General features: G+C 46.6%; 1 protein-coding gene and 1 long non-coding RNA gene across 2 annotated transcripts; one reads left to right on the top strand and one right to left on the bottom strand.

Annotated features, from left to right (window-relative positions):
* Positions 1-11: 11 nt before the first annotated feature.
* LOC133054894 (NACHT, LRR and PYD domains-containing protein 2-like) lies at positions 12-25,051 on the bottom strand (the record flags this gene model as incomplete). The annotated part of the gene is made up of 8 exons (XM_061140293.1): positions 12-320; positions 2,290-2,457; positions 4,614-4,784; positions 5,456-5,626; positions 7,284-7,430; positions 10,744-10,914; positions 11,358-12,955; positions 24,962-25,051. Coding segments are annotated over 8 exons (2,820 nt in total), but the record flags the coding sequence as incomplete, so codon positions are not given.
* LOC133054898 (uncharacterized) lies at positions 13,686-15,877 on the top strand. The gene is made up of 2 exons (XR_009692528.1): positions 13,686-15,128; positions 15,556-15,877. It is a non-coding gene; the product is annotated as an uncharacterized LOC133054898 (long non-coding RNA).
* Positions 25,052-27,017: the final 1,966 nt, after the last annotated feature.

Raw genomic sequence — 27,017 nt, 5'->3', positions numbered from 1 at the left:
AAATATCTCAGCGCATTCAGGAAAAGAAGTCACAACATGAGGATCTGGTTGTTCTGGCATCACTGCATTCGATGGTCAGTCTGGGATTGTTCTCCTTCACATCCTTCAACAGCCTCTGGATTTCCACGGTAGATTTGTCCATCTTCAACCTGAGTGTCTTTAAGGGGCCATTGTTCTGCTTTAAAGCCTTAAGGAGCACCACGATGCCACTCTGTCCCCAGGCGTTCTGGTCCAAGTCCAGCGTTTCCAGGCTCCGGCTGCTGACTAGAGCGGAGGCGAGATACTGACAACTGAAAGGGGTGATGGAGCAGCCCCAGAGCCTGTTGAGGAAGTAGAGAAAGCCACTCATGTAAGCATGTTCTTAACGGAGAACCTACCGGGCGGCCAGGCACACCCTTACTCCCTGGGGACCTAGTAGGGAAGACATGAAAGTTATTTTCTTTGTGGAGCTTATTTTAGCCACATCAGGTCCTGTTGTGTTGAAGATGGGATAACAGTACTGAAACAAAATAAATAGGATTAATAAAACAGAGGAGGACTGGGTAGATTGGTGATAGTCCATGAATTCCACATTGGAAAGATGATATGAGAAAAAAGAAACAGAATACAGAGTGAACCATGATGATAACTGAAGGGGTGGAAGCCAGTATAGCTGAGATGCCAAGCTGGCAGGGTAGTAGAAAGAGTGGCCCACAATTACACAGAGTGAAGTAAGTCAGAAAGAGAAAGACAAATATCTTATACTAACACATCGATATACATGGTATCTAGAAAGGTGGTATGGATGAACCTGTTTGCAGGGCAGAAATGGAGACACAGACGTAGAGAACAGACCTTTGGATACAGTGCGGGGAGGAGAGGGTGGGATGAATGAAGAGAGCAGCATTGAAACATATACATTACCATGTGTAAAATTAGAGAGCCGGTGAGAATTTACAATATGACACAGGGAGCTCAAATCCAGTGCCCTGAGATAACCTAGAGGGGTGGGAGGGGCTGGAAGGTGGGAGGGAGGTTCAAGAGAGAGGGAACATACATACACCTATGGCCGATTCATGTTCATATGTAGCAAAAACAAACAGGATATTGTAAAGCAATTATCCTCCGATTAAAGATAAAAGTTTTAAAGTATCCAATAAACAATTTAAAAAAGAAAGAGTGGCTCATAACTAACTATAGGATTCCATAGACTCTTGGAGAAGGCAATGGCAACCCACTGCAGTATTCTTGCCTAGGAAGTCCCATGGACGGAGTCTGAGCCTGGTGGGCTACAGTCCATGGGGTCACAAAGAATCAGACACAACTCAGCAACTGAGCACATAGACTCTTGTGGGCTATTATGTTGGGTTGGCCAAAAAAGTTTATTTGGGTTTTTCTGAAAGACGTTATGAAAAAACCCAGGTGGAAAAAAGCCAACACAAAAAACCTTCAGATTTTTATCCACAGTGACCCAAGGAACTTTTGTGTCTTGAAAGACACGTGCTGTGGCCTGGCTTGCAGGTTGAAAGACATCTTGGGGTGATGGGTTGAGACCCAACATTAGGAAATCAAGAATCAAAACCCACAGACTAGTTCAGAGACAATGCCATAATCACTATAATGCACTGACTGGGGCAAGTCAGAGAAAGACACATCATATGATAATGATTACATGTGGGACCCAAAGAAATAGTACAAAAGGGCCTATACAAGACAGAAGGTGAGCCACAGATATAGAAAATAAATTACGGTTACCAGAGGGGGAACAAGGCTGCAGGGGGGTAAATTGGGAGCTTGGGATTGATACAGACACACTACTATGTATAAAATAGGTAACTAACAAGGACCTACTGTATAGCAGAGGGAACTCTACCCAATACTCTGTAATAACCTATATAGGAAAAGATAACTAAAAAAGAGGGGATATATGTGCAACTGATTCACTTTGCTGTACAGTAGACATTAGCACAACATTGTAAATCAACTATACTCAATAATCTTTTTAAAGGGGTAGGGAGGGAGGTGGGAGGGGGGCTCAGGATGGGGAACACATGTACACCCATGGCGGATTCAAGTCAATGCATGGCAAAACCAATACAATGTTGTAAAGTAAAATAAATAAATTAATTTAAAAAAAAAGAAAAATCAAAAGTAATTAGCCTCCAACTAATAAAAATAAATGAAAAAGAAAGAAAGAAAGAAAAAGAGCTATAATGTCATGAAAAGACAAAATTTCAGTTGTTCATTGCTGGCAAAAAAGAAAAACCAACAATATTTTCAAACATCTTTAAAATGAAGAAAATGACTTACCCTAGACATTTCAGGTTACAGTTTGGTTTCTTCAAAGCTTCATAGAGAAAACACAGTCCAGTGGCTATGGGGTTGAAACCCAGGTCCAAGCTGGTGAGGTTGGAGTCTCCTTGGAGAATCTTTGAGATGTACTTGCAGCCATGTCTGTTTATGTTGCAATGACGCAGCCTGCCAAGACAGTTGTAAAAAGAAATTCTGTTATCCCTCTGTGACATATACCCTGTGATGTGGCGGTTACATCCAGCTATTAATACTTATTTTCTATCTCAAGTCACACACTTTCATGTAGGCTTATATATAAAGACATGCAAATGGAAGGACTTCCCTGGTGGCCCAGTGGTTAAGAATCTGCCTTGCAATGCAGGGGACACAGGTTCGATCCCTGGTCGGGGGAGCTGAGATCCTACATGCTGTGGAGCAACTAGCCCCCCCACCCCATACCCCAAACCACAAGTACTGAGCCTGCACCCCAAGATGCAGCCAAATTAAATAAATACACTTTAAAGAAAACATGTACATGGAATGATGAGCATTTCCACCCTGCCTGGGTGGTAGAGTGTTCAGCTGGCCTCTTCTGCCCCCTTTCATTTTGGAGGAAAAAAACACACATCCAAGATACAGGCTTTCCTTCCATGACAGTATGTTATGCAGGTGAAGGGGTCTGGGTTCAGACAGACCTGAGACAGGATCTGAAGCCTCCTTTCTTTCCTGCATGATCAGGTCTTTGGGATTCCATGCTCCCTGTCTCATGTTTTATTTCAAGCCCTGTATTTGTCCCAGAACAATGCAGTACACCAAAATCTCCACATTCCTAACATTGAGAGGCTGTGTTTCTGATTTAAACACTGTAGACTCTCCAACAAGCTTAGATGCCTACAAGTCCTCCTGACCACATAGAAGGGTGTTCCCATAATACAACTAGACAGGTCTCCCCTGAATACCTTGTGCCCCAAGCATGGCATAATAGCAACAGGGTAGAGTCTGAACTGACATGACAAGGAGCAGGTGGATGGTAACTGGACCAAAAGATGCCATGACTTGTACTGGGTGAGACCCTAAAAAAGTTATACTTGAACCTGGGGAGCTTGGGGAGAGGAGCTGAAGCAAAATTCAAAATTCCAAGTTTTGACAGCCTACAAAATGAAGGTCTGGTCAAACAATGCCTTTATGTTTTTAAGATAATGATCGTTGACAACTCGACGAATACAGGGGGCTTCACACCTGCCACAAAGGTGTGACCATGGGCAAACTCAGGGACTAAACTCTGGTTTTCTAATAGCTAGTTAGCACAACTGAAACAAAGGTAACTATGGCATGTGCTTGTAAGGATTTTTTTAAATTCTTGTAAAATTTAGTAGAATACCTGATGCACAGTAAGTACTAACTAAGTACCAGACACTTTGTGTTGATTAGACACCTGAATCATCTCTGCCTTTAGAACAGGGAAGTCTAATGTACACACCGCAATATTTAAGATAGACAACAAGCAAGTTCCCTGTACTGCACGGGGAACTCTGCTCAGGGTCGTGTGGCAGCCTGGATGGGAGGGGAGTGTGGGAGAACGGATACGTGTATATGTAGGGCTGAGGCCCTTCACTGCTCGCCTGAAACTATCACAGCATTGTTAATTGACTATAAACCCCCAATACGAGATAAAAAGTTTTGAAAAAAACTATCACAACATTGTTGGTTGGCTATATTCCAATATAGAATAAAGTTTAAAAAGTAAAAATCTAGGAGGCTAGATCTCATGTTAAGCATTCTTACAATAAAATTAGTAATCACAATGAAAATGATAATACACTTTTTAAAATTCAAAAAATGAAAATGATAAGTTCTTAAAAATTCAAAAAAAAAAAACAGGCCAATCTGTGTGACATCATACAGGAAGTTTTATATTCTTCTAATGAACACTATTGAGGCAGAAATGACCTTTTCCTTTTCTCTCTCTGCCACTATAAACTGAATTCCTGATTCTGCTTTCCAGTCTTAAACCCTACTGTGTAACTCAATCCACCCCAATTGCTGCTATATGTCATGTGAACTTTCAGAATATACACAGAACATCAGACCTGAGAATTAACTGCTTATCTTGAATTCTCAGAATAGAAAGAGGCTGGCAAGTCAACCTTACTCTTTAAAGACATGCAGACATTAGCATCTGTTTCTACCTGTTCTTTTCCTGATTTCCACCAGGATCTTCCTGGTTTCATTCAAGGGGAATTATTAAGTGCTCCAGGGTCTGTCCTACTTGAATCCAGGTGTGTATATGTACATACAACACACAGACACACACACACACACAGAAGCCAGCAGGGACTTACACCAAGGTCTGTAGCTGACATTCGGGGTAACTCAAGCCCTCACACAAAATCTTCACCCCGCCATCCCCAAGGTCATTCTTGGCCAAGCACAGGTGGGTCAACCTCTGGTTGACAATCAAAGCAGAAGATAGCTCCTTACAACAGGCTTCTGTAAGCTGACACTTCTCCAACCTGCGAAAAAGCACCACCTACATGGTGAGACATTTCCAAAGTTCAAACTTCTCAGCTGACAGCCCTTCTTGAAAGTCCCCACCTGCTCTATTCTATGCTAGTGATCAAAGCCTGAAGGACCAGGAATGAGAGAAAGGCAGGCAAACTTCCCTAGTGGTCCAGTGGTTAAGACTCTGCACTCCCAATGCGAGGGGACTGGGTTTGATCCCTGATCAGGAAACTAAGATTCCACTTGCTGTAAGCAACTAAGACCCAGCACAGCCTAATTAATTAATAATATTTTTTAAATGCAGGCTTCCCTGGTGGCTCAGTGGTAAAGAATCCACCTGCCGATGCAGGAGATGTGGATTTGATCCCTGGGAAGATCCCCTGGAGGAGGGCATGGCAACCCACCCCAGTGTTCTTGCCAGGAAAACCCCATGGACAGAGGAGTCTGGTGGGCTATAGTCCATTGGTCGCAAAGAATCAGACACAACTGAGCACGCACACACATACACACATTTTTTTTAAAGCATGCATCACCCACCTGGGACCAAAAAGGGGAATCGGGACTCTCCCCCCAAGTAAGAAGTCCCAGAGGATGCGCCCTGTAAGTCTGGTCTTACCACTGCTCTTCTCTATGTGACTCCAGGCCTAAGATGAAGACGCTCCCCGGGAAAAGAGGGACTTACGACAATTTCTGCAGGACGCACTTTGGGTGTCTCAGAGTCAAACACAGCAATCTGACACCCTCATCCAGGAACTCACTGGCCGTGAGATCCAGGCATTTCAGGGACTGGTTGACTTTGAGCGCCGAGGAGAAGTCAGCCCACTGCCGGATGGTGTCAGAACAAGACCCCAGCCTGTGGGATAAACGGGGGCAAGTCATTCTTCTGGGAGGGCAGAGACCCTGTCAGCTTATTATCCTTCCCTGAAGACTGTATCTTTGACTCTTATCTTGTTGTACTCCAACACATGTCAAACCCTGGACTGAACTATTAGAAAACGGATCTCCTTTGTTTGCTCAAGTAGCACCATGCCCATTGGATCAGCATCCAGCCTCATCGCTAAGAAGAGAAAAACTCCATGATACAATTCTAAGTGAAGTTTCACCAACGTGGTCTGCTATTTCTCAAACCCCACCTTTTACATCATCATTTTTCTTGAACTAAGGCTGTCCTAATTCCACTTATATTTTTTAATTAATCTTTATTGGAGTATAGTTGCCTTTATGACATTATATTAGTCTACTGTATGACAAATGAATCAATGATACATATCCACATATTCCCACCTTCCACTTAAATTTAAACGTGACTCTATTGGGAAAAAGTTGATGCCTGATACTCAAACTTCAACTTCAGAAGTTATTAGGGAATATGCTAACTAAAACAAGGAGAAACAATTGGATACTTAGGCAGCTGGGTCCAAAAGTTTGAAGTCTGTGTTGCCAGAATAATTGGAAACTTCTGTGGATCAAAATGAATGTGATACAGCTATTTTAGAGAACATTGGGGCAACCCATTAACCCATCACATGGGGTCTGAAGCTCAGCTGCTCTTGTAGATACAGATCAGAATACAGGACTTTAGGACAAGCTTGTTTGAATCCTGGCTCCGCCCCTTACTACATTCACAGTATTTACAAGTTGTTGTTATTGCTCCATCGCTAAGTCACGTCTGACTCTTTGAGACTCCAGGAACTGCAGCACACCAGATTTCCCTGTCCTTCACTATCTCCCAGAGTTTGCTCAAGTTCACAAGTTAGTTGAACTTTTTAATATTCATTTTTCTTCCTTCATCTGTACTTTGGGGAGAGAGGATACCTTTTAGGTCAATCAAATAAAGAATATAATCAATCCATACTCTGCCTTCTAGAATGTATGTCATAAGTAAACCTGGAGTTCTTAAAAATCAGTACCTTTCCTCCCTCAAAGTTTAACCTATAAAAAGGACACTGTAAGTTCACTTAAATAATTTGAATACAAGGCAAAATGTAAAGTGTCTCAAGTCAATGAGCAAAACCAGGAGACTGTGCACCGGCCATTTGTCATTTTGGAGATTTGGTAATCCACTTTGAAACATCATTTATTGAGGGCAGGAGGAGAAGGGGACAACAGGGGATTAGACGGTTGGATGGCATCACCAACTCAATGGACATGAGTTTGAATAAGCTCCTGGAGTTGGTGATGGACAGGGAAGCCTGGCGTGCTGCAGTCCATGGGGTCACAAAGAGGGTCACAAAGAGTTGGACACAACTGAATGACTGAACTGAACAGAGTAATAGATTTTTTTTTCTAATTTAATGAAATTCTGAGTGTTTCTTTGCATTCAGGGCTCACTATTCAAGACTAGCTGGCTAGGGGAAGATTGTTGGCTGACATAGCATCGATATTCTGTTAATATCTGGGAATATGCTCCCCTGTTTAGCATGGTGCCCGATCAGCATGGCAGTCCTCTGTTTTGCTCAGAACTCACAGCATCCTTCTCATGCTGAGGACAGCAGTGACATAAGACCCACCTCAGACACTGAAGGTTGCATCTCGGGTGCTTCAGGACCTCACACAGCAGCAGCAGCAGCATCTTATCACCATGGAAACTGCCTTCCAGAGCCAGGTGTGTCACAGTCTTCTTACCAACGAGAGCCAGACAGAAGTCCCGGTAAGCACTGGCAGGAGAGACGTTTTTAATCCTGAAAGTGAGAGTGTTCGTCACTCAGTTGTGTCTGGCTCCTGCAACCCCATGGACTCTAGCGTGCCAGACTCCTTTGTCTATGGGATTCTCCAGGCAAGAATACTGGGGTAGGTAGCCATTCCCTTCTCCAGGGGAATCTTCCTGACCCAGGGATAGGGAATATAAAATGAAGCGGTTCTGTTTTGGGTGTTGTAGATGGATGGTGCTGAGGACGCAGAGCGCAAGTCAAGTCACAAGTCAAGATGGGGACAGGGAGACACTTCATGCAAAGGTGGGCACAATAAAGGACAGAAATGGTATGGACCTAACAGAAGCAGAAGATACTAAGAAGAGGTGGCAACAATACACAGAAGAACTATGCAAAAAAAGATCTTTATGACCCAGATAACCATGATGGTGTGGTCATTCACCTAGAGCCAGACATCCTAGAATGTGAAGTCAAGTGGACCTTAGGAAGCACCACTATGAACAAAGCTAGTAGAGGCAATGGAATTCCAGTTGAGCTATTTCAAATGAACTTCCAAATGTTCAATCTGGATTTAGAAAAGGCAGAGGAACCAGAGATCAAATTGCCAACATCCACTGGATCATCAAAAAAGCAAGAGAATACCAGAAAAACATCTACTTCTGCTTTATTGATTATGCCAAAACTTTTGACTGTGTAGATCACAACAAATTGGAAAATTCTGAAAGAAATGGGAATACCAGACCACCTGACATGCCTCCTGAGAAATCTGTATGCAGGTCAAGAACCATCAGTTAGTACTGGACATGGAACAATAGACTGGTTCCAAATCATGAAAGGAGTACATCAAGGCTGCATACTGTCACCCTGCTTATTTAACTTATGTGCAGAGTACATCATGAGAAATACTGGGCTGGATGAAGCACAAGCTAGAATCAAGAATACTGGGCGAAATATCAATAACCTCAGATATGCAGATGACACCACCCTTACGGCAGAAAGCAAAGAAGAACTAAAGAGCCTCTTGATGAAAGTGAAAGAGGAGAGTGAAAAAGTTGGCTTAAAACTCCACATTCAGAAAACGAAAATCATGGCATCTGGTCCCATCACTTCATGGCAAATAGACGGGGAAACAATGGAAACAGTGACAGACTTTATTTTGGGGGGGCTCCAAAATCACTGCAGATGGTGATTGCAGCCATGAAATTAAAAGACGCTTGCTTCTTGGAAGACAAGCTATGACCAACTTAGACAGCATATTAAAAAGCAGAGACGTTACTTTGCCAACAAAGGTCTGTCTAGTCAAAGCTATGGTTTTTCCAATAGTCAGGTATGGATGTGAGAGTTGGACTATAAAGAAAGCTGAGTGCTGAAGAATTCATGCTTTTAAACTGTGGTGTTGGAGACAACTCTTGAGTCCCTTGGACTGCAAGGAGATCAAACCAGTCAATCCTAAAGGAAATCAACCCTGAATATTCATTGGAAGGACTGATGCTAAAGCTGAAACTCCTGTACTTTGGCCACTTGATGTGAAGCACTGACTCCTTGGAAAAGACCCTGATGATGCGAGAGATTGAAGGAAGAAGGAGAAGGGGATGACAGAGGATGAGACGGTTGGATGGCATCACCGACTCAATGGACATGAGTTTGAGCAAGCTCCGGGAGTTGGTGATGGACAGGGAAGCCTGGAGTGCTGCAGTCCATGGGGTCACAAAGAGTCGGACAGGACTGAGTGACTGAACTGAACTGACTTGAAGAACCAGTCAATGGAGTGATAGCTGGAAAGAAGAGAAGGACAGACCACTAGTGGAAGCAGTATATGATGATGAGAAGGAAGATGGAATTGGATGGTAAAGGGTTGGTGCTCTCTTCTCTTTGCTTATGCTGATCTTCAGATAAACTATCCCTATCCTTTTATATTGTAGGGGAACAAAATTTGTCACCCCAAGATGTCCCTTTGACATGAAGATTATTTCAAGTTGAGAACAAACAAGGACTGAAAACACTCGGGAAGACACTTTGATCTTTCCCCTCACTTCCTGAAGAATTTAGATAGTTCTGTTCCTGTAACTAGGCTTCCCTAGGTGGCTCAGTGGTAAAGAATCCACCTGCCAATGCAGGAGATACAGATCTCACCCTCTGTCTACCAAACATTTGATTTCCATCTCCAAGTGAATTGCCTTCCTCCCCTTTGAGGTCCCAAACCACAACCCTCATCATCCTTTATTGTCTTTAATGGAAGATTGTAGTTAACATGAGGATTTCAGTTACTGGGGTAGTTGCTCAGTTTTTCTGGGTCTCTCCCATGTATAGATGCTATTAAATGTTTGATTTTCTTTTCCTAATCTGTTTCATATCAATTTCATTTTCCTACCAGCCAGAAGTATAGAGAGAATTTTCTTCCTCTCAGACAGCATTATGTCCTTTATTTCTTTCAGAATTCAGTCCACACACAACTTTCCCTCCTCCTCAATGCCTGACTTTTTCTGGTAAAAAAATAAATCACTTCCTACTATATCCCCATGTAGTCAGTTGCATTTCCATAGACAGTTTTCATTCAAGCCACAGTAAGTTATGGACTGTAAGTCAGCAAATAAGTTACAGACTCCTTGAATGTGTGGACCATTAAGGGCTGTGAGGGGAACTTCTCTGGTGGTCCAGTGGTTAAGAATCTACCTGCCAATGCAGGGGACGCAGGTTTGATCCCTGATCCAGGAACACTCCACATGCCATGGGACAACGAAGCCCACACACCACAACTACTGAGCCTGCACTCTAGAGCTCATGCCCTGCAACAAGAGAAGCTACCGCAATGAGAAGACCCTGATCTGTGCAACTACAGAAAGCCTGTGCAGCAACAAAGACCCATCATAGCCATAAATAAGTAAATAAATCTTTTTTTTTAAGCAACCACTCCAATTCTTTGTATTCTGACCACCTGGCTGGATGGAGCCTAATTTGACATTCCAATACTGCTCTCACATTTTAAATCCCCATTGCAGTCCATCCTAAAGGAAATCAGTCCTGAATATTCACTGGAAGGACTGATGATGAAGCTGAAACTCCTATACTCTGGCCACCTGATGTGAAGAGCCAACTCATTGGAAAAGACCCTGGTGTTGGGGAAGATTGAAGGCAGGAGGAGAAGGGGACGACAGAGGATGAGATGGTTGGGTGGCATCACTGACTCAATGGACATGAGTTTGAGTAAGCTCCGGGAGTTGGTGATGGACAGGGAGGCCTGGAGTGCTGCAGTCCATGGGGTTGCAAAGAGTCAGACACGACTGAACTGAACTGAACTGCAGGATCAGCTGCCACTTACACGACTTTCTGGAGATGACAGGTGACGTGGGTTATCTGCTCGCAAAGAATCCTCACCGAGGAGTGACTCAGGAAGCTTTCCTTCACATCCAGAAAGTTCAGGTTCTCATTTGAGCTGAACACAGAGCAGAGATCCGCCCAGAGCTGGAGAGAATGATGGTCGTGCTGTGACCTAGGAGAAACAGACAGGAACATCTATGAAAGAGAACCATCAACAAAAGGGCAGGGGTGGCGGAAAAACTGGTGAGCTCTTCAAAAGGCACAAACATCCGGTTGTAAGATAACAAAGTCCTGGGATATAATGGATGGCATGGTGACTATATATGAAAACAAAATTCTGGAAAAGAATTGGCAGGAGGGAAATTATATGAAATGTCTAGAGCGTGCTGAGCCCACATGTCAACAATGACAGTAAAAGGTTCCAAAGCCCCCATTCCTCATCTGAATATCGTGTTTCTCAGCTTTAATGGCAAGGTGGCAAGAAGAATTTTCAGTGAGAATTCAGACCCTAAACCAGAAGGAGTCATAAGAGACTCTGTCCTCTTCCTAAAACAGTGTGAAGCTGAAGATGGGAGAACTAGTAAAGTTTAAAAAAAAAAAAAAATGGGTTCTTACATCTCATTCTGAGGGTCTGATTTCAATGCGGGATCATTCTCCAGGAATATCTTCTTTCCTACCTGCAGTGAGATCTTCTGTAAGTTGGCACAATGTTTAAGGCAGAAGGAAGACTGCATCATTTCAGATGTATTCGTCAAGTGAATGGACATCTCCTTGACGTGGGCCATGGCATCTTTCACGAGCTGCTCCTCCTGAGACTCGTAGAGACAGCGCAGAACCTCCTTCGTGTCCGTCACCGAGAAGGATTTCTTCCCCTGGGGCATCAATGTGTATCTCAGTAGCTCCCGCTTGATCGCCGTTGATACCAGGCAGCCGAAAGTCGTCTCCAGCTCCACGGCCCTTCTTTCGTTGCAGAGGCCAAACAGGAAGTACCCGACGGGGGTCAGGCTGGGGTTCTTCAGCCTCTCCTCCTGGGACAGCAGTTTCCGCACATCCCCAACGCGCCCCCGGCGGCCGCCCAGCCCGGCCGCCTCCTGCTCTTCCGGCTCCAAGACGTAGAACACGGCGGCCAGAAACTGCTGGACGCTGAGATGGATGAAAGAGTAGCAGGCCTCGCCGTCTTCGCTCTTCTGCAGAATATTCCTGTCCAGGAAAGGACAGAGGGCAGACGGGGCCACCCCAAGTCGCCTGAGGTCGTCCCCATCGAACACAGAGCTCCGCGTCCACACGCCCTCAGCAGCCAGGAGGCACAGGGGCTTGAGCGGAGCCTGCAGGCCCGGCCTGGGGCCGCCGCCGGGCGGCGGGGGGAAGCGGCCGCAGAGGAAGCGCAGGAACAGGCCCGTGGTGGTCCGGCAGGTGGCGGCCGGGTCAGCCCCGCTCTCCATCTGCTGCCTCAGACAGCTGCAGACCACCCAGCACACGGAGGGCGCCGAGCCCAGCTGGAACAGGGCTGCGTTGTTCCTCATCAGGTCGAAAGCTCGCAGGGCCTGACTCTCCTCTCCAAAGTGTTTCAGGAAATACGCCTTCCGCTCCTCCTCCAAGAACCCCTCGATCTCTATGAAGAGCGGCTGTTCTGTTAAGAGCCGCAGCTCCCGCAGGGCGCCCGGTCGGGTGGTGATGAGTAAGGTGGCCTTGGGCAGCATCTTTCTCTTCAGTAAACTTCCCAGGAGGACGGGCACCGGCTTCTGCTCCTTCCAGTCACCACATAGGTCGTGGATGAGCGCCCCCGAGGGGACCTTCAACTCATCAAAACCGTCGAGGATGAACAGGACTTTCTCTGCCCCGGCGAGGATTGCCAGCATGTCGTCCTGCACATGTGGCCAGTTGGCAGATATCAGCTCTGCAAAGGTGCACGGCCCCCTGCGATTGAGCCCCTTGCAGCTGAGATAGAAGGCGGAGTTGGAGGTCTCTGCCAGGTCATCCTGCGTCCAGTCCAGCATCAGCTCCTTGGCCAGCGTGGTTTTCCCGACTCCGGCAGGACCATGCAGCACCATGGTGAGTGGGGTGAACTCTGTGAGTGGCTGCGGGTTCAGGTATGTTATCAGCTTGGGGCTTCTCTGGGTGATGTTGTAGTGGAAACCACCATCATCTCCTGACCACAGTATATCCTTCCAGACTGAGAATTTCTCCATCGTGTTTCCGTCTCTCCTCTTCACCTGTATTGATGTGCAAGGGGAGAGCACTGAAGTGAAAGTGATTATACTCAACTGGAACATTCATACTGTAAAGGACCAGCGTTAGGGAGGAAGAAATGGGCTTCCCCCCTCCTGGGTTCTTCTGACTGGTCTAAGAATTAAATTGACATGAGATGGATTAACAAGAGAATAAAAAAATTTTTTAATAACATATACAAGAACAAAAACCCAGGAAAATTGAATTATCCAGGAAAATACCACCAAAATGGCTGAAACCCTCCCCTTAAAAATTATCTTCAGCTTAAACAAAAAGAGGCTGCTGAAGGTAATAGCTTGGAATTCAAAGGGGAGGAGGGAAATACAGGTGAAGATGGAAAAGCAAATGTTTGGTAAAGCATTGTTTGTGGGGCCAGCAGAGATGATGGGACCCAGGGCAGACTCTTAAGTGCCAAGTCCTGCTGGTTTCTCCCACTTTCCTCCACCCATGTTCTTTGCAGACATCTCTGGTGATAGAGACCCTGTTCCCAGAATCATGGTTGTTGCTGTTTTAGTCGCTCAGTTGTGTCCATCTCTTTGTGACCCCATGGACTACAGCCTACCAGGCTCCTCTGTCCATGGAATTCTCCAGGCAAAAATACTGGAGTGGGTTGCCATGCCCTTCTCCTCTTAAGCCCTATCCCAGGCCTATAAAATCAGTATCCCTGGAGATGGGCTCAGGAAACTATATGTTTTTAACAAACCTTCCAGGTGATTATGATAAATGTTAGTTACAGGATCATGGGCATAGGGAAACAAAGACCCAGGTTCTCACAGTTGCTCAAGTTGAAGCCAAGATTATATCCAGGAGCTTAACTCAAAAATCTGTGCTCTCAATCACTGACATTTCCTCACTGAAGTGAAAGTCACTCAATCGTGTGACCCCATTGACTATACAGTCCATGAAATTCTCCAGGCCAGAATACTGGAGTGGGTAGCCTATTCCTTCTCCAGCAGGTCTTCCCGACCCAGGAATCAAACCAGGGTCTCCTGCATTGCAGGTGGATTCTTCACCAACCGAGCTATCAGGGAAGCCTCAGTGAAACAAGAAGCAAATTAAAAAAATCCTTACATCCTCGTGCATTAAATGGGCAACACTCAGGGATGATTCACAAGATGAAAAACACAGTTTAGTAAGTACACGGTAGGGTGGGGAAGAAGTACACCCAATCAGAAGATTTATTATGCAAAATATTTCAAAACACAATGTATGATAAGGGCACATGATCGTTAGAAGATATTTAACATAAAAACACTCATGCTGGGACTTCCCCGGTGGTCCAGTGGTTGGGACCTTGCCTTCCGATGCAGGAGGCATAGGTTTGATCCCTGGTCAGGGAGCTAAGATCCCCAGATGCCTCAAGGCCACAAAAACCAAAACATAAAAAAAAAAGGAAGCAGAGGCAATATTGTAACAAACTCTATAAAGACTTAAAAATAGTCCACATCAAAAAAACTTTTAAAAAATTAAAATGCTAAATCAGAAGAGCACAATAATTGAAAAGCATCACCACACCTGAAATGTGCCAATTAAAGCAAGACAATCAGAAGGGAAAAAATTAGATAGGAAGTCATTGGCAGCTACCCCCATCCAAGTCTTTTCTCCACCTAATAAAGAGAGAGCTCAGCTTGAGGACTGCAAAAAATCCTCCTAAGGAACTTCTCTGGCACTCCAGTGGTTAGGACTCAGTGCTTCCACTGCAGGGGGCATGGGTTCCAAGATCCCAGAGGCTGCTGCTTGGCCAAAAAAAATGACAAAAGCCTTATGCCAGCCATTAAAACTTGCAATGTTCAGTGCTACAGATTCGACCAATGATTGCCACTGACTTAAAAGACAAGACAGAGAAACAGGCTGGATAGTTGGTACTCACCTCCCTCCAGCTAGGACCCAGTTGCAGCCTGTGGGTATTTCACACAAATGAAATCTCCAATAAGAAAAGTCCCCCACCAGCCTGTGCTCTGGGATTGGCCCCTAGGCCCCGGGGTGAGGGCTGGACTTCCTGCCCAGGCTGAAATGGCCCTCCTACTAACAGTGGCTGGTTCTCAATCTTGAAAATGCGACTCACATTGCAATCGCCCAGGTCCTGCCCTTGGTGATCCTAATTGAATTGGTCCGGGGTGGGCTTTAGGAAGCCAGGAGGCTTCCAAAGCTCCTCAGGTGATTCTTACATCCCCCAGAGCCCTTGACCTTCCCCCACTAACAGAAACTAATCAGAGGCCAGACAGGAAGTTCAGGCGGGACTTGACCAGGGTCTCTGCTGCAGCAGAGGGAAGCGAGAACAAAAAACAGTTTCCCTGGACAGCTTGCTTATTCCTGAGGAGGGGAGGGTGAGCTGGCTCCTTATATGGGGAGAGGGTAGGAGTGTCCAGGGGTCGGGCTGGAGGGGTGGCTTGAGTGGTTTGCCCCCTTCTAAGGAGGTGTTGAGTGTAGGGGGAACGACACAGGCCTCTGCTGTTGCTCCAGGCTCTTCAAAATTGGCAGTTGGGCTTTTGGGTCTCTTTGTATCTTTTGTCCAGAATTTGCCCCAACTGCACATGTACATGGTTATTTTTAGTCCTATATAGTTTCTTTGTGGCTTCCGCAGGTGGCTTAGTAGTAAAGAATCCACCTGCCAATGGAGGAGCTGCAGGAGACCTGGTTCAATCCCTGGGTCGGGAAGATTCCCTGGAGAAGAAAATGGCAACCCACTCCAGTATTCTTGCGGGAAATCCCATGGACGGAGGAGCCTGACGAAGTCCGTGGGGCTGCAGAGTCAGACTTGACTTAGCGACTGAGCACATGCAAGTTTCTTTCTGTTTTTTTGTTGTTGTTGTTGATTTTTTTTCATGAGTCAGGTTTTTTTTTTTTTTACCAGCTTTTGAAAACATAATTAACAAATAGACATTTTATATATTTAAGGTGCACAATGTGATATTTTGATATATGTTTACACTGTGAAATAATCACCACCATCAAGCTAACACATCCATCACTTCACACACTGTGTGTGTGTGTGTGTGTGTGTGTGTGTGTGTGTGTGTAAGAAGTGTTTTCTATTTTGTCCTGATTTGCTGAAATTGGAAGATAATTGACCAGAGACTGTCTGAATATTTTTACTCAAAACATAGGAGAAAAACCTTGATTACTGTTGTCAACTTTTCTATTTCCCCACAAAATAAACTACATAGTATTTTGTTTAGTCTTATCAATCAATAAGCCTAAGCAAATGGGAATTGAAATCCCATCTTGCTATGTATCAACCTACTGTTTATAAACAGTATCTGGCAATTTGATGCTTCTATGCATATATGTACAATACAAACCCTAGGAATGTGTTTCTCTTTCACTCTGTAAAAAGTCGCATCTCTCATCCTTTTTTCAATACTCACACTTATGATCCAGAAATATTGAAATACAAATCCAGCCAATGTATTGATGATTAACTTCACCAATAAACAGTGGGTACAAATTAAACCAAAAATGGTGTTTATTGGAAGCCCATCTCATAAAGAATGGGGACACGTTCATACACCCCTGGGAGAGATGACACTTGCGCAAATTAAACAAATGCCCAAGAAAACTAATAGCTACCAAAAGAGGTTATGCTAGCCATGGGCTCCAGTGCCATTCAGCATTTTAAAGGATGGTTTAACAGCCTGTATAATTAAAGGGAAGTATCAATGATTGGTTTTTAAATGAAAATTAATAATAGTGTTAATTTTATTAATAATAAAACTATTATTTTGTTAATAACAATAAAATTGTGGAACAAACTATTGCTTAGAACCATTGTAACGACATTGCACATATTACACCCTTTAAATCTCATAAAATTTATGAAGTAGGTACTATTATTATTTCAGTATTTTGAATGCTAAACAGTAATGTTCAGGGGAATTCCCTGGTGGTTCAGTGGTTAAAACTCTGGTCTTCCAATGATGGAGGTGGCACTGGTTTGATCCCTAGTCAGGGAACAAAGATCCCACATGCCACCCATCGCAGCCAAAAAAAATTTTTTAAGTAACACTCAGCTGATCCAGGATTCAAATCAAGACAATAAGGCGTGCCAGCCAGTGCCCTGAACTATGAGCTAAGCCCAATAGCTAACTAACCAACTAAATCACCAAGTACGTAGTTGTTCACTCACACATTTGTTGCTGCTGTTGTTGAAGTTGCTCAGTCACATCTGACTCTTGGCAACCCCAGGGCGGCAGCACGCCAGCCTTCCCTGTCCTTCACCATCTCCTGGAGCTTGCTCAAACTCATGTCCATTGAGTCAGTGATGCCATCCAACCATCTCGTCCTCTGTCGTCCCCTTCTCTTCCCACCTTCAGTCTCTCCCGGCATCAGGGTCTTTTCCGGTTACTCACACATGCACACACATATTTCAGAATTCAGAAAAACAGCTGGAAATGATACAATCTCATATGTATCCCTGGAATCATACGTGTTGTGAACCAGTCTTTACATGATTATATTTAATCATCCCGTGACCCTACATGTGCTCTCAACATTCTCATTTATGAGTGAAGAAACTAAGGCTGAAATGTCAGCCAACATCCCCAAAGTCCATATAACTCGTGGGTGGCAGGGGAGAGGGGTGCAATTAAACAGCCTTCTGTTGGAATAAGTGAGTTTGGGGAGCGTAGACCAAGCCTGCAGAGGTGGTCGGATATTCAAAAGAGGAACTCCATGGCCAGAACATAGCACTGGTTAAGTTGATAAGAAGCCACAATTCAAAAACACTTCAACAGCATGTCCAGTGCCGTTACAACTGACTTAAGCCAGACCATGGGTATCTGTAGACAGGCAGGTGATGGTCATGGACAAGGCAGGACTGTAACCCTGAGAAGGAGAAATAAAACCCACCATCTGAACCGCCTGCTTCTAACTCACAGGCTTGAAGAATGAACTTATGGTGGCCACGGGGAAGGACTGGGGGAGGGATAGTTAGGGAGTTTGGGATCAACATATACATACTGCTGTATCTAAAATGGAGAACCAACCAGGACCTTGTGTAGAGCACAGGGGACTCTGCTCCCTGTTATGTGGCAGCCTGGATGGGAGGGGGTTTGAGGGAGAACGAATACATGTAAAGGTAGGGCTGAGTCCCTTCTCCGTCCACCTGAAATGATCACAACATTGTTCACCGGCTATAACCCTCCATACAAAAGAAAAAGTTGAAAAATAAATAAAAAATAGATCGCCTGCTTCTAATTTGGGTCTCCAAATGCTGCCATTTGTGACCACGAAGATGAACCTGGAGGGCATTCTGCTAAGTGAAATTAAGCCAGACAGAGAAAGTGACATGGTGAAAGGTATCGCCTATATGTGGAATCTAAAAACGCTGAACTTGTGGAGACAAGAGAGTAGAACAGTGGTTGCCAGGGGCTGGGGAGGTGGGGAAAAGGGAGACACCAGTCAAAGTGCACAAACATCAGTGATTCTGATACCTGACCAGTTGTCAAACTAAGAGCATGACTCGACTAGGAAAGGACTGAGCCTCACCCCACGATGGATAAAAGCCTTCGTACCCTCTACCGGGAGATGAGTGGCATGCTTCCAGTTGTATGAGGAACATTGCATTCTCGTGTCAACTGAAAGCCTGGTTTTTCCACGTCTATATCCAAAAGGGAAATGCGACTGTGTGCTTTTGTGCTTAGTCATTCAGTTGTGTCCAGCTCCTTTGCGCCCCACATGGACTGTAGCCCGCCAGGCTCCTCTGTCCTTGGGATGTTTCCTGCGAGAGTAATGCAGTGGGTTGCCATTTTCCTCCTCCAGGAGATCTTCCCGGCCCAGGGATCGAACCTGCGTCTCCATGCCTCCCGCCCTGCAGGCAGATTCTTTACATACTGAGCCATCAGGGAAGCCCAGAGTGTGGTTAAAGGATGTGTTTTGGAAGCCACGTTGACGAGAAGCAGTGACTGTGGCTTTCCCCTCTGTCGGTTTAGCTAAATTTGTACTATGTTTCCTAGAATTTTCTTCCCCCTCCAGCGCTGGGTTAGGGATGACCGCAACAGGAACTGACGCAAGGCACCGAAGGTGGAAGTGAAGCTGCAGGCCTGCTGACACCCAGATGCTGAACGTGATCACGCTCAGGGGGCCTGTGTTCAGCCCACACACCTTATATGGGACTTGCCGGCCCAGTGCGAGCTCACAGCCAAGCCCAGGGCCTCCAACTCCCCCAGCTCCTTCAACGAGGCCAGCACCTGCACCTGCCTTTTTGAAGACCTTCGATGAAGAGCCCTAGGCTTCATTGAGAAGGGAGCCAGAGATGGACAGGCTGACACTGGTCCTCTCGAGCGCTCCAGTTCTGCCCCTGATCTGCCCCCGCCCCACCCCCGACCACACACACCCAGGTTCACCTCTCAACACCCAGTCTGGCTGACTTTTCATGACATCAGGAGGACCACGATGCAACCAGTGGCCTTCCACAAATTTCTTCCTCCATGGTCACAGTCCCATCAAGTCCAATCCCTGTAATAAAGCCTGTATCCCATGTCACAGTAGTTCTTAAGTCCTGAAGGAATTCTAACTGGAAAAGTTTTAGATCTACGTGTGTCTGTTCATGCGTGCTAGGTCCGGTCCGACTCTGTGTGACCCCATGGACTGTAGCCCACCAGGCTCCTCTATCCATGGGATTCTGCAGACAATAATACTGGAGTAGATTGTCATTACCACCTCCAGGGGATCTTCCTGACCCAGGGATTGAACCCAGGTCTCCTGAATTGCAAGCAGACTCCTTACTGTTTGAGCTACCTAGGAAGCCCAGGGTGTCTTAAGTTATCTTAGATTTTTGCAAAGATAGCATTATCACAATATGATAGGGACTACTTTAAATCAATGGAACAACTATATCCAGAATAGGTGCCATAACTATTCAGTAAGTTTCAGCCAGAATGAAAGTTTAAGAACAAAGTCGTGACTTAACCTTATGTGTGTGTGTGTGTTCAGTTGCTCAGTCCTGTCTGCCTCTTTGCGACCCCGTGGACTATATAGCCAGCCAGGCTCCTCTGTCCATGCGCTTCTCCAGCCAAAAATACTGGAGTGAGTTGCCATTTCCTCCTCCAGGAGATCTTCCCGACCCAGGGATGGATCCTGCGTCTCCTGTGTCTCCTGCGTTGGCAGGCAGAATCTTTACCACTGAACCACCTGGTATGTACGTATCTCATTTAGGTTCAAAATTGACACCAGTGGATAATCAATGCTGACATAATGTTGGGAATATTACAGAAGTGGGTGGGGATGGATGAATAATTGTTACCAAGCTTGGATTCAACTGCTCGCCCTCTAAAACCAGTATTGGGATTTTCCCAGTGGTCCAGTGGTTAAGACTTCATCTTCCAACACAGAGGGTGCGACTTTGATCCCTGGTTAGGGAGCTGAGATTCCACATGCCTCATGGCCAAAAACAAACAACCACCAAAACATATAATCAATATTGTAACAAATTCAATAAAGACCATTTAAAATGGCCCACATCAAACAATATGTTTTTAAAAAAATGTACTGGAGAGGCAAGTGTTGGTAGAAAGGGAAATTTGCTTTAATCAGAAGGCCAGCCATCTGGGAAGAAGACGGACCCATGTCCCAGAACCCACTCCGCGGATTCTGTGTGGCTAAGACAGCTTTTAAAGGCAAAGAATCTCAGTAAGTCATCGAGGCAGGTTAGTCCCTGCGTCCTTTTCTGTTGCACGCCGCTGACTGACTGACTCTTCATGATCTTTCTGAAAGGTCGGAGCATGCCCCGGGAAAGTGCTACAAGGCAAATTCCGGAGGCTGGCTAAACTTCCAGGGGCTGGCCCCCTGCAGCCTGGCCCAATCAGGTACCAACGTAAAGCCCTCGGACACTGACCACCGCTGTAGCCCGCGCTTTCTTCCTTATATGAAAAGACCTGGCCTGGATGCCTGCCCGGACTATAAAACCCCTTCCCACCCCTCATACCTTGCAGACTCCCTTTGTCTCCTCACTCACCAGCCCCCGGGAGTTCTGCCCGAGAGCGACGCTTAATAAAAGGCCTTTACCACCGGTCCTTAGAGGCGGCTTTTTTCCTCCCGCGGCGTTTTTCCTAACACTTTCTTCCTTTTATAAGATTTTTTTTTTAATGTGGACCATTTTTAAAGTCTTTACTGAATTTGTTACAATATTGTTTCTGTTTTATGTTGTGGTTTTGGGCCCATAAGGCAAATGGGATCTTAGCTACCCCTTCAGAGGTCACACCCACAGTCCCTGCCTTGGAAGGTGGAGTCCCAACCTAGCTACACCACCAGGGACTCCCACAGATCTTTTTTCAGAAGTTATCTTGCCCATGTGATCAGCCTGAGGGATCCCTAAGGGAGTAGAGAGCTAGTTACTCTTTAAGGACTTAATTCTTCATTATTCTTTTAATCTAAGAAAAGAATATACAGGGCTGGCAAGACATGGTGGGCCTTCAGTAGAGCGTAAATCAGCAGTTAGGTTAAACTGGCCAGTGATCTCATTTCTGTCATTACTCATAGGTCCTTCTAGGGCTGGGGAAACCAGAACGGGCAAACAGGAAAGGGCAGAAGAGTTACTTTCCTAGTGACTCTGCAACAATCTCTCCAGCAACTTATGTTTCGGACAATTGCCACATACCATGTGATTGTAGCTTTGGAACTCTTCAACACTCCCCCAGATTTGCATATAAAGAACTGGAATGCAGCCTTAAGAGGCAAGGGCCCTGAATACACAGGGGATTTCAGAGCAATCCTCACAGCGGAATTTATTTCCCTCCTGTTTTTACACTGAGAGTCTCTTACCCCTTGCATTATGCAAAGATTAAAATGCTGACACATGTCAATGTATGGCAAAAACCACTACAATATTGTAAAGTAATTAGCCTCCAACTAATAAAAATAAATGAAAACAAACTAATGAATAAAAGCTTTTGACACTTCCTGCAATAAATAAATAAAATGCTGACACGGGATTGGGGAAGAAAGAGAGGAATCAGATTAGACAGATGATAATCTGATGCACAGGTGACTGGACTTGCCTGGGGGTGTGGCAGTTAAGAACCCGCCTTGCAGTGTAGGGGTTGTGGGTTCGACCCCTGGTCCGGTAACTCAGATCACACATGCCACGTGACACAAGAAAGACCCCTCAGGCTGAAGTACAGATGATGAACGTCTTCTTAAGGGCAGATACTTTAATCCTCACCCAGAGGAACTAGGGGGAATGAGGATGCTGACTGCCTTCGTTCTCACAGCCATAGCAGGGCCACAACCTCACTTCCTGGATGTCTGTGTCTCTTCCGGACAACTCCGTTCAGCATCAGCAAGTCCAGCGCTCAGCCTGAACGCGGGATCATGTCCGTGGTTCCTCCCTCGCTGCTCTGTCTTGGTCAGTAGGGGAGAGAGGGTTGGGTGCAAATAGACGGCTAAGGAGGGCAGGGCTGGGGGTCCTTTAAGGCTGTGCTGTCCTCACCGGGTGTTTCTTTCTAGGGTTGTGTCTGAGCCAGAGCACTTGGGCACAGAAGGGTGAGTGTCTCTGTGATACTCCTGAGGACCCAGCAGGGTTTAAGCCTCATATCAGCTCTCTTGGCAGCTGGAAAGAGGGGACTCAGACTCTAGACTGGGGGCTGTAAGAGGGGGAGAAATAGAAGGGTGGAGGCAGAAACGCTTGTGTGTCTATCACCTGTTCCCTGTGTTCTAGGAAATCTCCCCCCACCTCGTATCACAGCTGTGCCTGGATCCATAGTTCCATGGAGGGGTACTGTGACCCTCCTGTGTCAAGGACCTAAACAAGCTGAGCAGTACAGAATATCAAAAGTGGGAAGTCCTGAGCCCATGGACAAAGAGGAACAGATCACACACAGGAAGACCAACACTTTGAGTTTCACAGATATTACAACAGACAAGACAGGGCTGTACCACTGCTCCTATCAGAGAGGAGGCCGCTGGTCCCAGTTCAGTGACCCCCTGCAGCTGGTGATGACTGGTGAGTGGGACAACGAGGCAGCAGAGCTGGGACGGACCCCTCTGCCGAGGGAAGGACCAGGCTGTGAGGACAGAAAGCAGGAGGACCAAGCCTTGTCCTTGGGGAGGTCTCCAAGATGATGCCGAGAGACTTCCTCAAGGGGGAGGGGGACAAGCAGGGGAGAGAGACAAGAGCCACGTCTGCTCCCAGGGGACAAAAAGGGACAGTGCATAGGTGACCCTTCCCTTCATCACTGAACTTCCTTCCTTCTCAGGAGTTTATGAGAAGCCCTCCCTCTCCAGCGTGGCTGGCACAGCGGTGGCTCCAGGAGAGAATGTGAAGTTGCAGTGTTTCTCCAAAATCAACTATGATGTATTTATCCTCACCAAAGAAGATGGAGATCACATCACCCAGAACCAAAGCTCCACCCCCCAGCACGGAGGACACCAGACCATCTTCCTCTTGAATCCAGTCTCCTCCACACAGGCAGGGACCTACAGATGCTACGGTGCCTTCCTCGACGACCCCTATGTGTGGTCTCAGCCCAGTGACCCACTGCAGCTTCAGGTCGAAGGTGAGGAGGAAGCCCAGCCCACCCACCTGACCCCCGCCCTGGGCGCTGACTCTGTGCAGTTAAAGCACTGGCTGGGGATAGGACCGTGAGAGGGGGGGTGTGTGAACACCATCGGCTTAGACGCGCATCTCTAAGGGACGGGCCGGGGACGGGCCACGTGGGTCCCTGGGACTCTGGGAAGGGAGAGCCTGGCTGGGTGGAAATAAGGAAGATATCTCCCACTTCACCTCTGTTTTCAGGAACCACTGACTCTCCCAGCAGCACACAGCCCAGATGTGCAACTGGTGAGTGACTGAGCTTAGCTGGAAAACTGAAACGAGATTCCGTGTTCCCTTCTCTCTGACCCAGAGTATTAACCACATGGATGCAGATGTATTTGTTATATATTATATGTATGTACGTGTGTGTTCGTCGCTCAGTCGTGTCCGACTCTGCAACCCCATGAACTATAGCCCGTGAGGCTCCTCTGTCCTTGGGATTCTCCAGGAAAGAGTACTGGAGTGGGTTGCTATTCCCTTCTCCAGAGGATCTTCCTGACACAGGGATTGAACCCTGGTCTCCTGCATCGCAGGCAGATTCTTTACTGTTTGAGCTACAGGGAACTCCATGTATATATATGTATTATATATATATATATATATACATACATACATATATAGAGAGAGCTATTATTAAATATAATATATGCTTTGCAGAAAAATATTTATATAGATTATATTAACACATGTGTTATATGTATTTTCATTTTTGTCAGAATAAAAATGTGTCAAATAAGGACCATTTGGGAAAAACAGAGTCACACAGTGTAAGACAATAAGACTGACAGAAAGGGCTAGTGTTTCAGAAGAGAGCTCAAGGAGAAAGTCCCTCATGGGTCTATTTTCAACAGACACTGGGATGAAATCCGAGGGCTGATCCTTGTAGAGAGCGCAGGACAGGCAGAGGAACCAGCCCTGGGCCAAGACCCAGAGGTCAAGAGGCACGCAGGAGCTCAAGGGTAACTGAGGTCAGGGTGTCTGCTGGGAACGGTCGAATCACAGGGGAACACCAAGCGAGGAGCAGGCCGGGCTCAGGGCGGGGACTGGCCGCCTCCAGAGCCCCAGTCCTGTCTTTCTTGACCCCAGAAGCCCCCGCCGGTGTCAGCACAGCGCCCGTAACGCAGGAGGAAAGAAAGGTGCTTAACTGCTTACCCCGAAGGGGGTGGGCTGGGCGGGCTTCCCACCAGGTCCAGAGGTCTGCAGAAATGAGCTTGGGTTTTAGGGTCCTTTAGGGGCATGGACGGCTTCCCAGGTGGCTCAGTGGTACAGAATCTGCCTCCCAAGCAGGAGACCCAGGTTCAATCCCCGGGTCAGGAAGATGCCCTGGAGAAGGGCGTGGCCACCCACTCCAGTACTCCTGCCTGGGAAATCCCATGAGGAGGATCCTGGTGGGCCAGCCCATGGGGTCACAAGGACACAGCTAACTGACTAACCAACAACCACACAGGGGCATCGGCACCTTATGCCTCTTCTCCCACAGCGCCTGCCGCTTGGCGTCCTTCTGTGGAGACTCAAGTCCGCCTGAGCCTGGCTGCCCTGCTTCTCCTGGTCATGGTCGTCCTGTTGGCTGAAGCCTGGTGCAGCGGGGCGGGGTCCCTCAGTGAAGTCCGATGAGCCCCCACCCAGGTGGACTGACGAGCGCCGATGACCCTCTGCTGGCATCAAAGCACTGTGCCCCGCTCTGGGGCGGAGACAGGGCCCTGGGCCACACATCCGGTACAGCCGCATACGCGCTTCCTGTGGAACCGGAAACGACGCCCCAGGGGCACCGCGGACGAGGGCAGCCCAGTGTTACTTCTCCTTCAGTTCTAGAGAGCAGAAGCCTAAACCTGTCCCCAAGCCTCCACTACTTGCTACTTTCCCGTTGCCGTTCTTGCCTTTTCCTGCTTCTAGACTCGGCCTGTGTTCCCTGTCGTGTAGCCCCCTCCTCCAGACCCAGGAGGGGAGCGCCTCTTCTCTCTGACCTCTGCTTCCTTCCTCCCATCTTGCCTCACACACCCCCACCCTCCTGCTTCCCTTTTAACAAACACTTGTGGGCACTTGCCGGGGGTCCAGTGGTTAAGAATCTGCCCTGCAATGCAGGGGATATGTGTTTGATGCCCGGTCAGGGAACTGAGATGCCACAGGCTGCAGAGCAGCTAAGCCTGTGAGCAGCAACCAAATGAATAAATAAGTAAAATTATATTTTAAAAAAGGACACGTGACTACATTGGGCCCCCCCGGCCCGTGACAACCTGCGATAAGCCCCCACCCAAGAACCGTAATTTCACCACATCTCTAGTATCCCTTTTGACGTGGAGGTTCTGGGTAGCTTTGCAAAACTGTCATTAGGGGACTATTACTCACCCTGCCTCCTGGAGATCACTGAGTCTGATCTTTGAGCCAGAAATCCTTGCTTTTATGCCGTGTCTCACAGGAGAGACTCGGAAATAAGCACGGTTTTTTGTTTTGCTTTATTATTTAAGTCTTTATTGAATTTGCTATAATTTTGCTTCTGTTTTACGTTTTGGTTTTGGGGCCACGAGGCATGTTGGATCGTAGGTCCCCGACCAGGGATTGAACCCACAGCCCCCGCATTGGGAGGCAGTCTTAACCAGTGGACCGCCAGGGAAGTACCTGGGAATAAATGTTTTAATACTCCTTAGAATTTAGAACAGGACATGATTCAAACAGAGATGATGCTTAATAAACTTCACTTATGTGAAATGTGTAAATTCCTTAGAGTGGTTGTTCTTGCAGGGTGGGAAACGGGTCTAGGACCAGAAATGCTGACTCTTTTTTCTTCAGTATACCCCATATGAACGTGAAAGTCGCTCAGTCATGTCTGACTCTTTTCGGAATGTAAAAATGATAGAAAGCAAGTATAAAAGCATGAACATTTATATTGGTTGGTTGGTTGGGGGACTCTAGTTACACAGATGGTTGTGATGTTAGCAAATTTTCCTCCTTGGGGTTCAGGGTTTTGTTTTTTTGTTTCTGAGAAAAAACATCTTTCAAAGCATGAGACTAAAACAACAGAATCACAGAAAGGCTAACTCACCCCCTGTTACAGTTGACCTGATGAAATAGTCTGGAGACTTCTCAGTTCCAAGCTGTTTGCTGCTGCTGCTTTTGCTAAGTCGCCTCAGTCATGTCCGACTCTGTGCGACCCCATAGACAGCAGCCCACTAGGCTCCCTTGTCCCTGGGATTCTCCAGGCAAGAACACTGGAATGGGTTGCCATTTCCTTCTCCAATGCGTGAAAGTGAAAAGTGAAAGTCAAGTTGCTCAGTGGTGTCCGACTCCTAGCGACCCCATGGACTGCAGCCTACCAGGCTCCTCCATCCATGGGATGTTCCAGGCAAGAGAACTGGAGTGGGTTGCCATTGCCTTCTCCGCCAAGCTGTTTCAGTAAATAATAAATACCCTTGGACTGAAACCTCTGTGGATACCGCACAGAAAAACAGACAGACTAAGTGATCACGTGCTCTTCAGCCTCACCTCTGCCCCAAGACTAGACTCAGCTGTCTGCCACT

This window comes from Dama dama, chromosome 4 (assembly GCF_033118175.1).
Source record: "Dama dama isolate Ldn47 chromosome 4, ASM3311817v1, whole genome shotgun sequence".
NCBI classification, from domain to species: Eukaryota; Metazoa; Chordata; class Mammalia; order Artiodactyla; family Cervidae; genus Dama; species Dama dama.
This window is presented reverse-complemented; position numbering and strand designations above follow the sequence as displayed.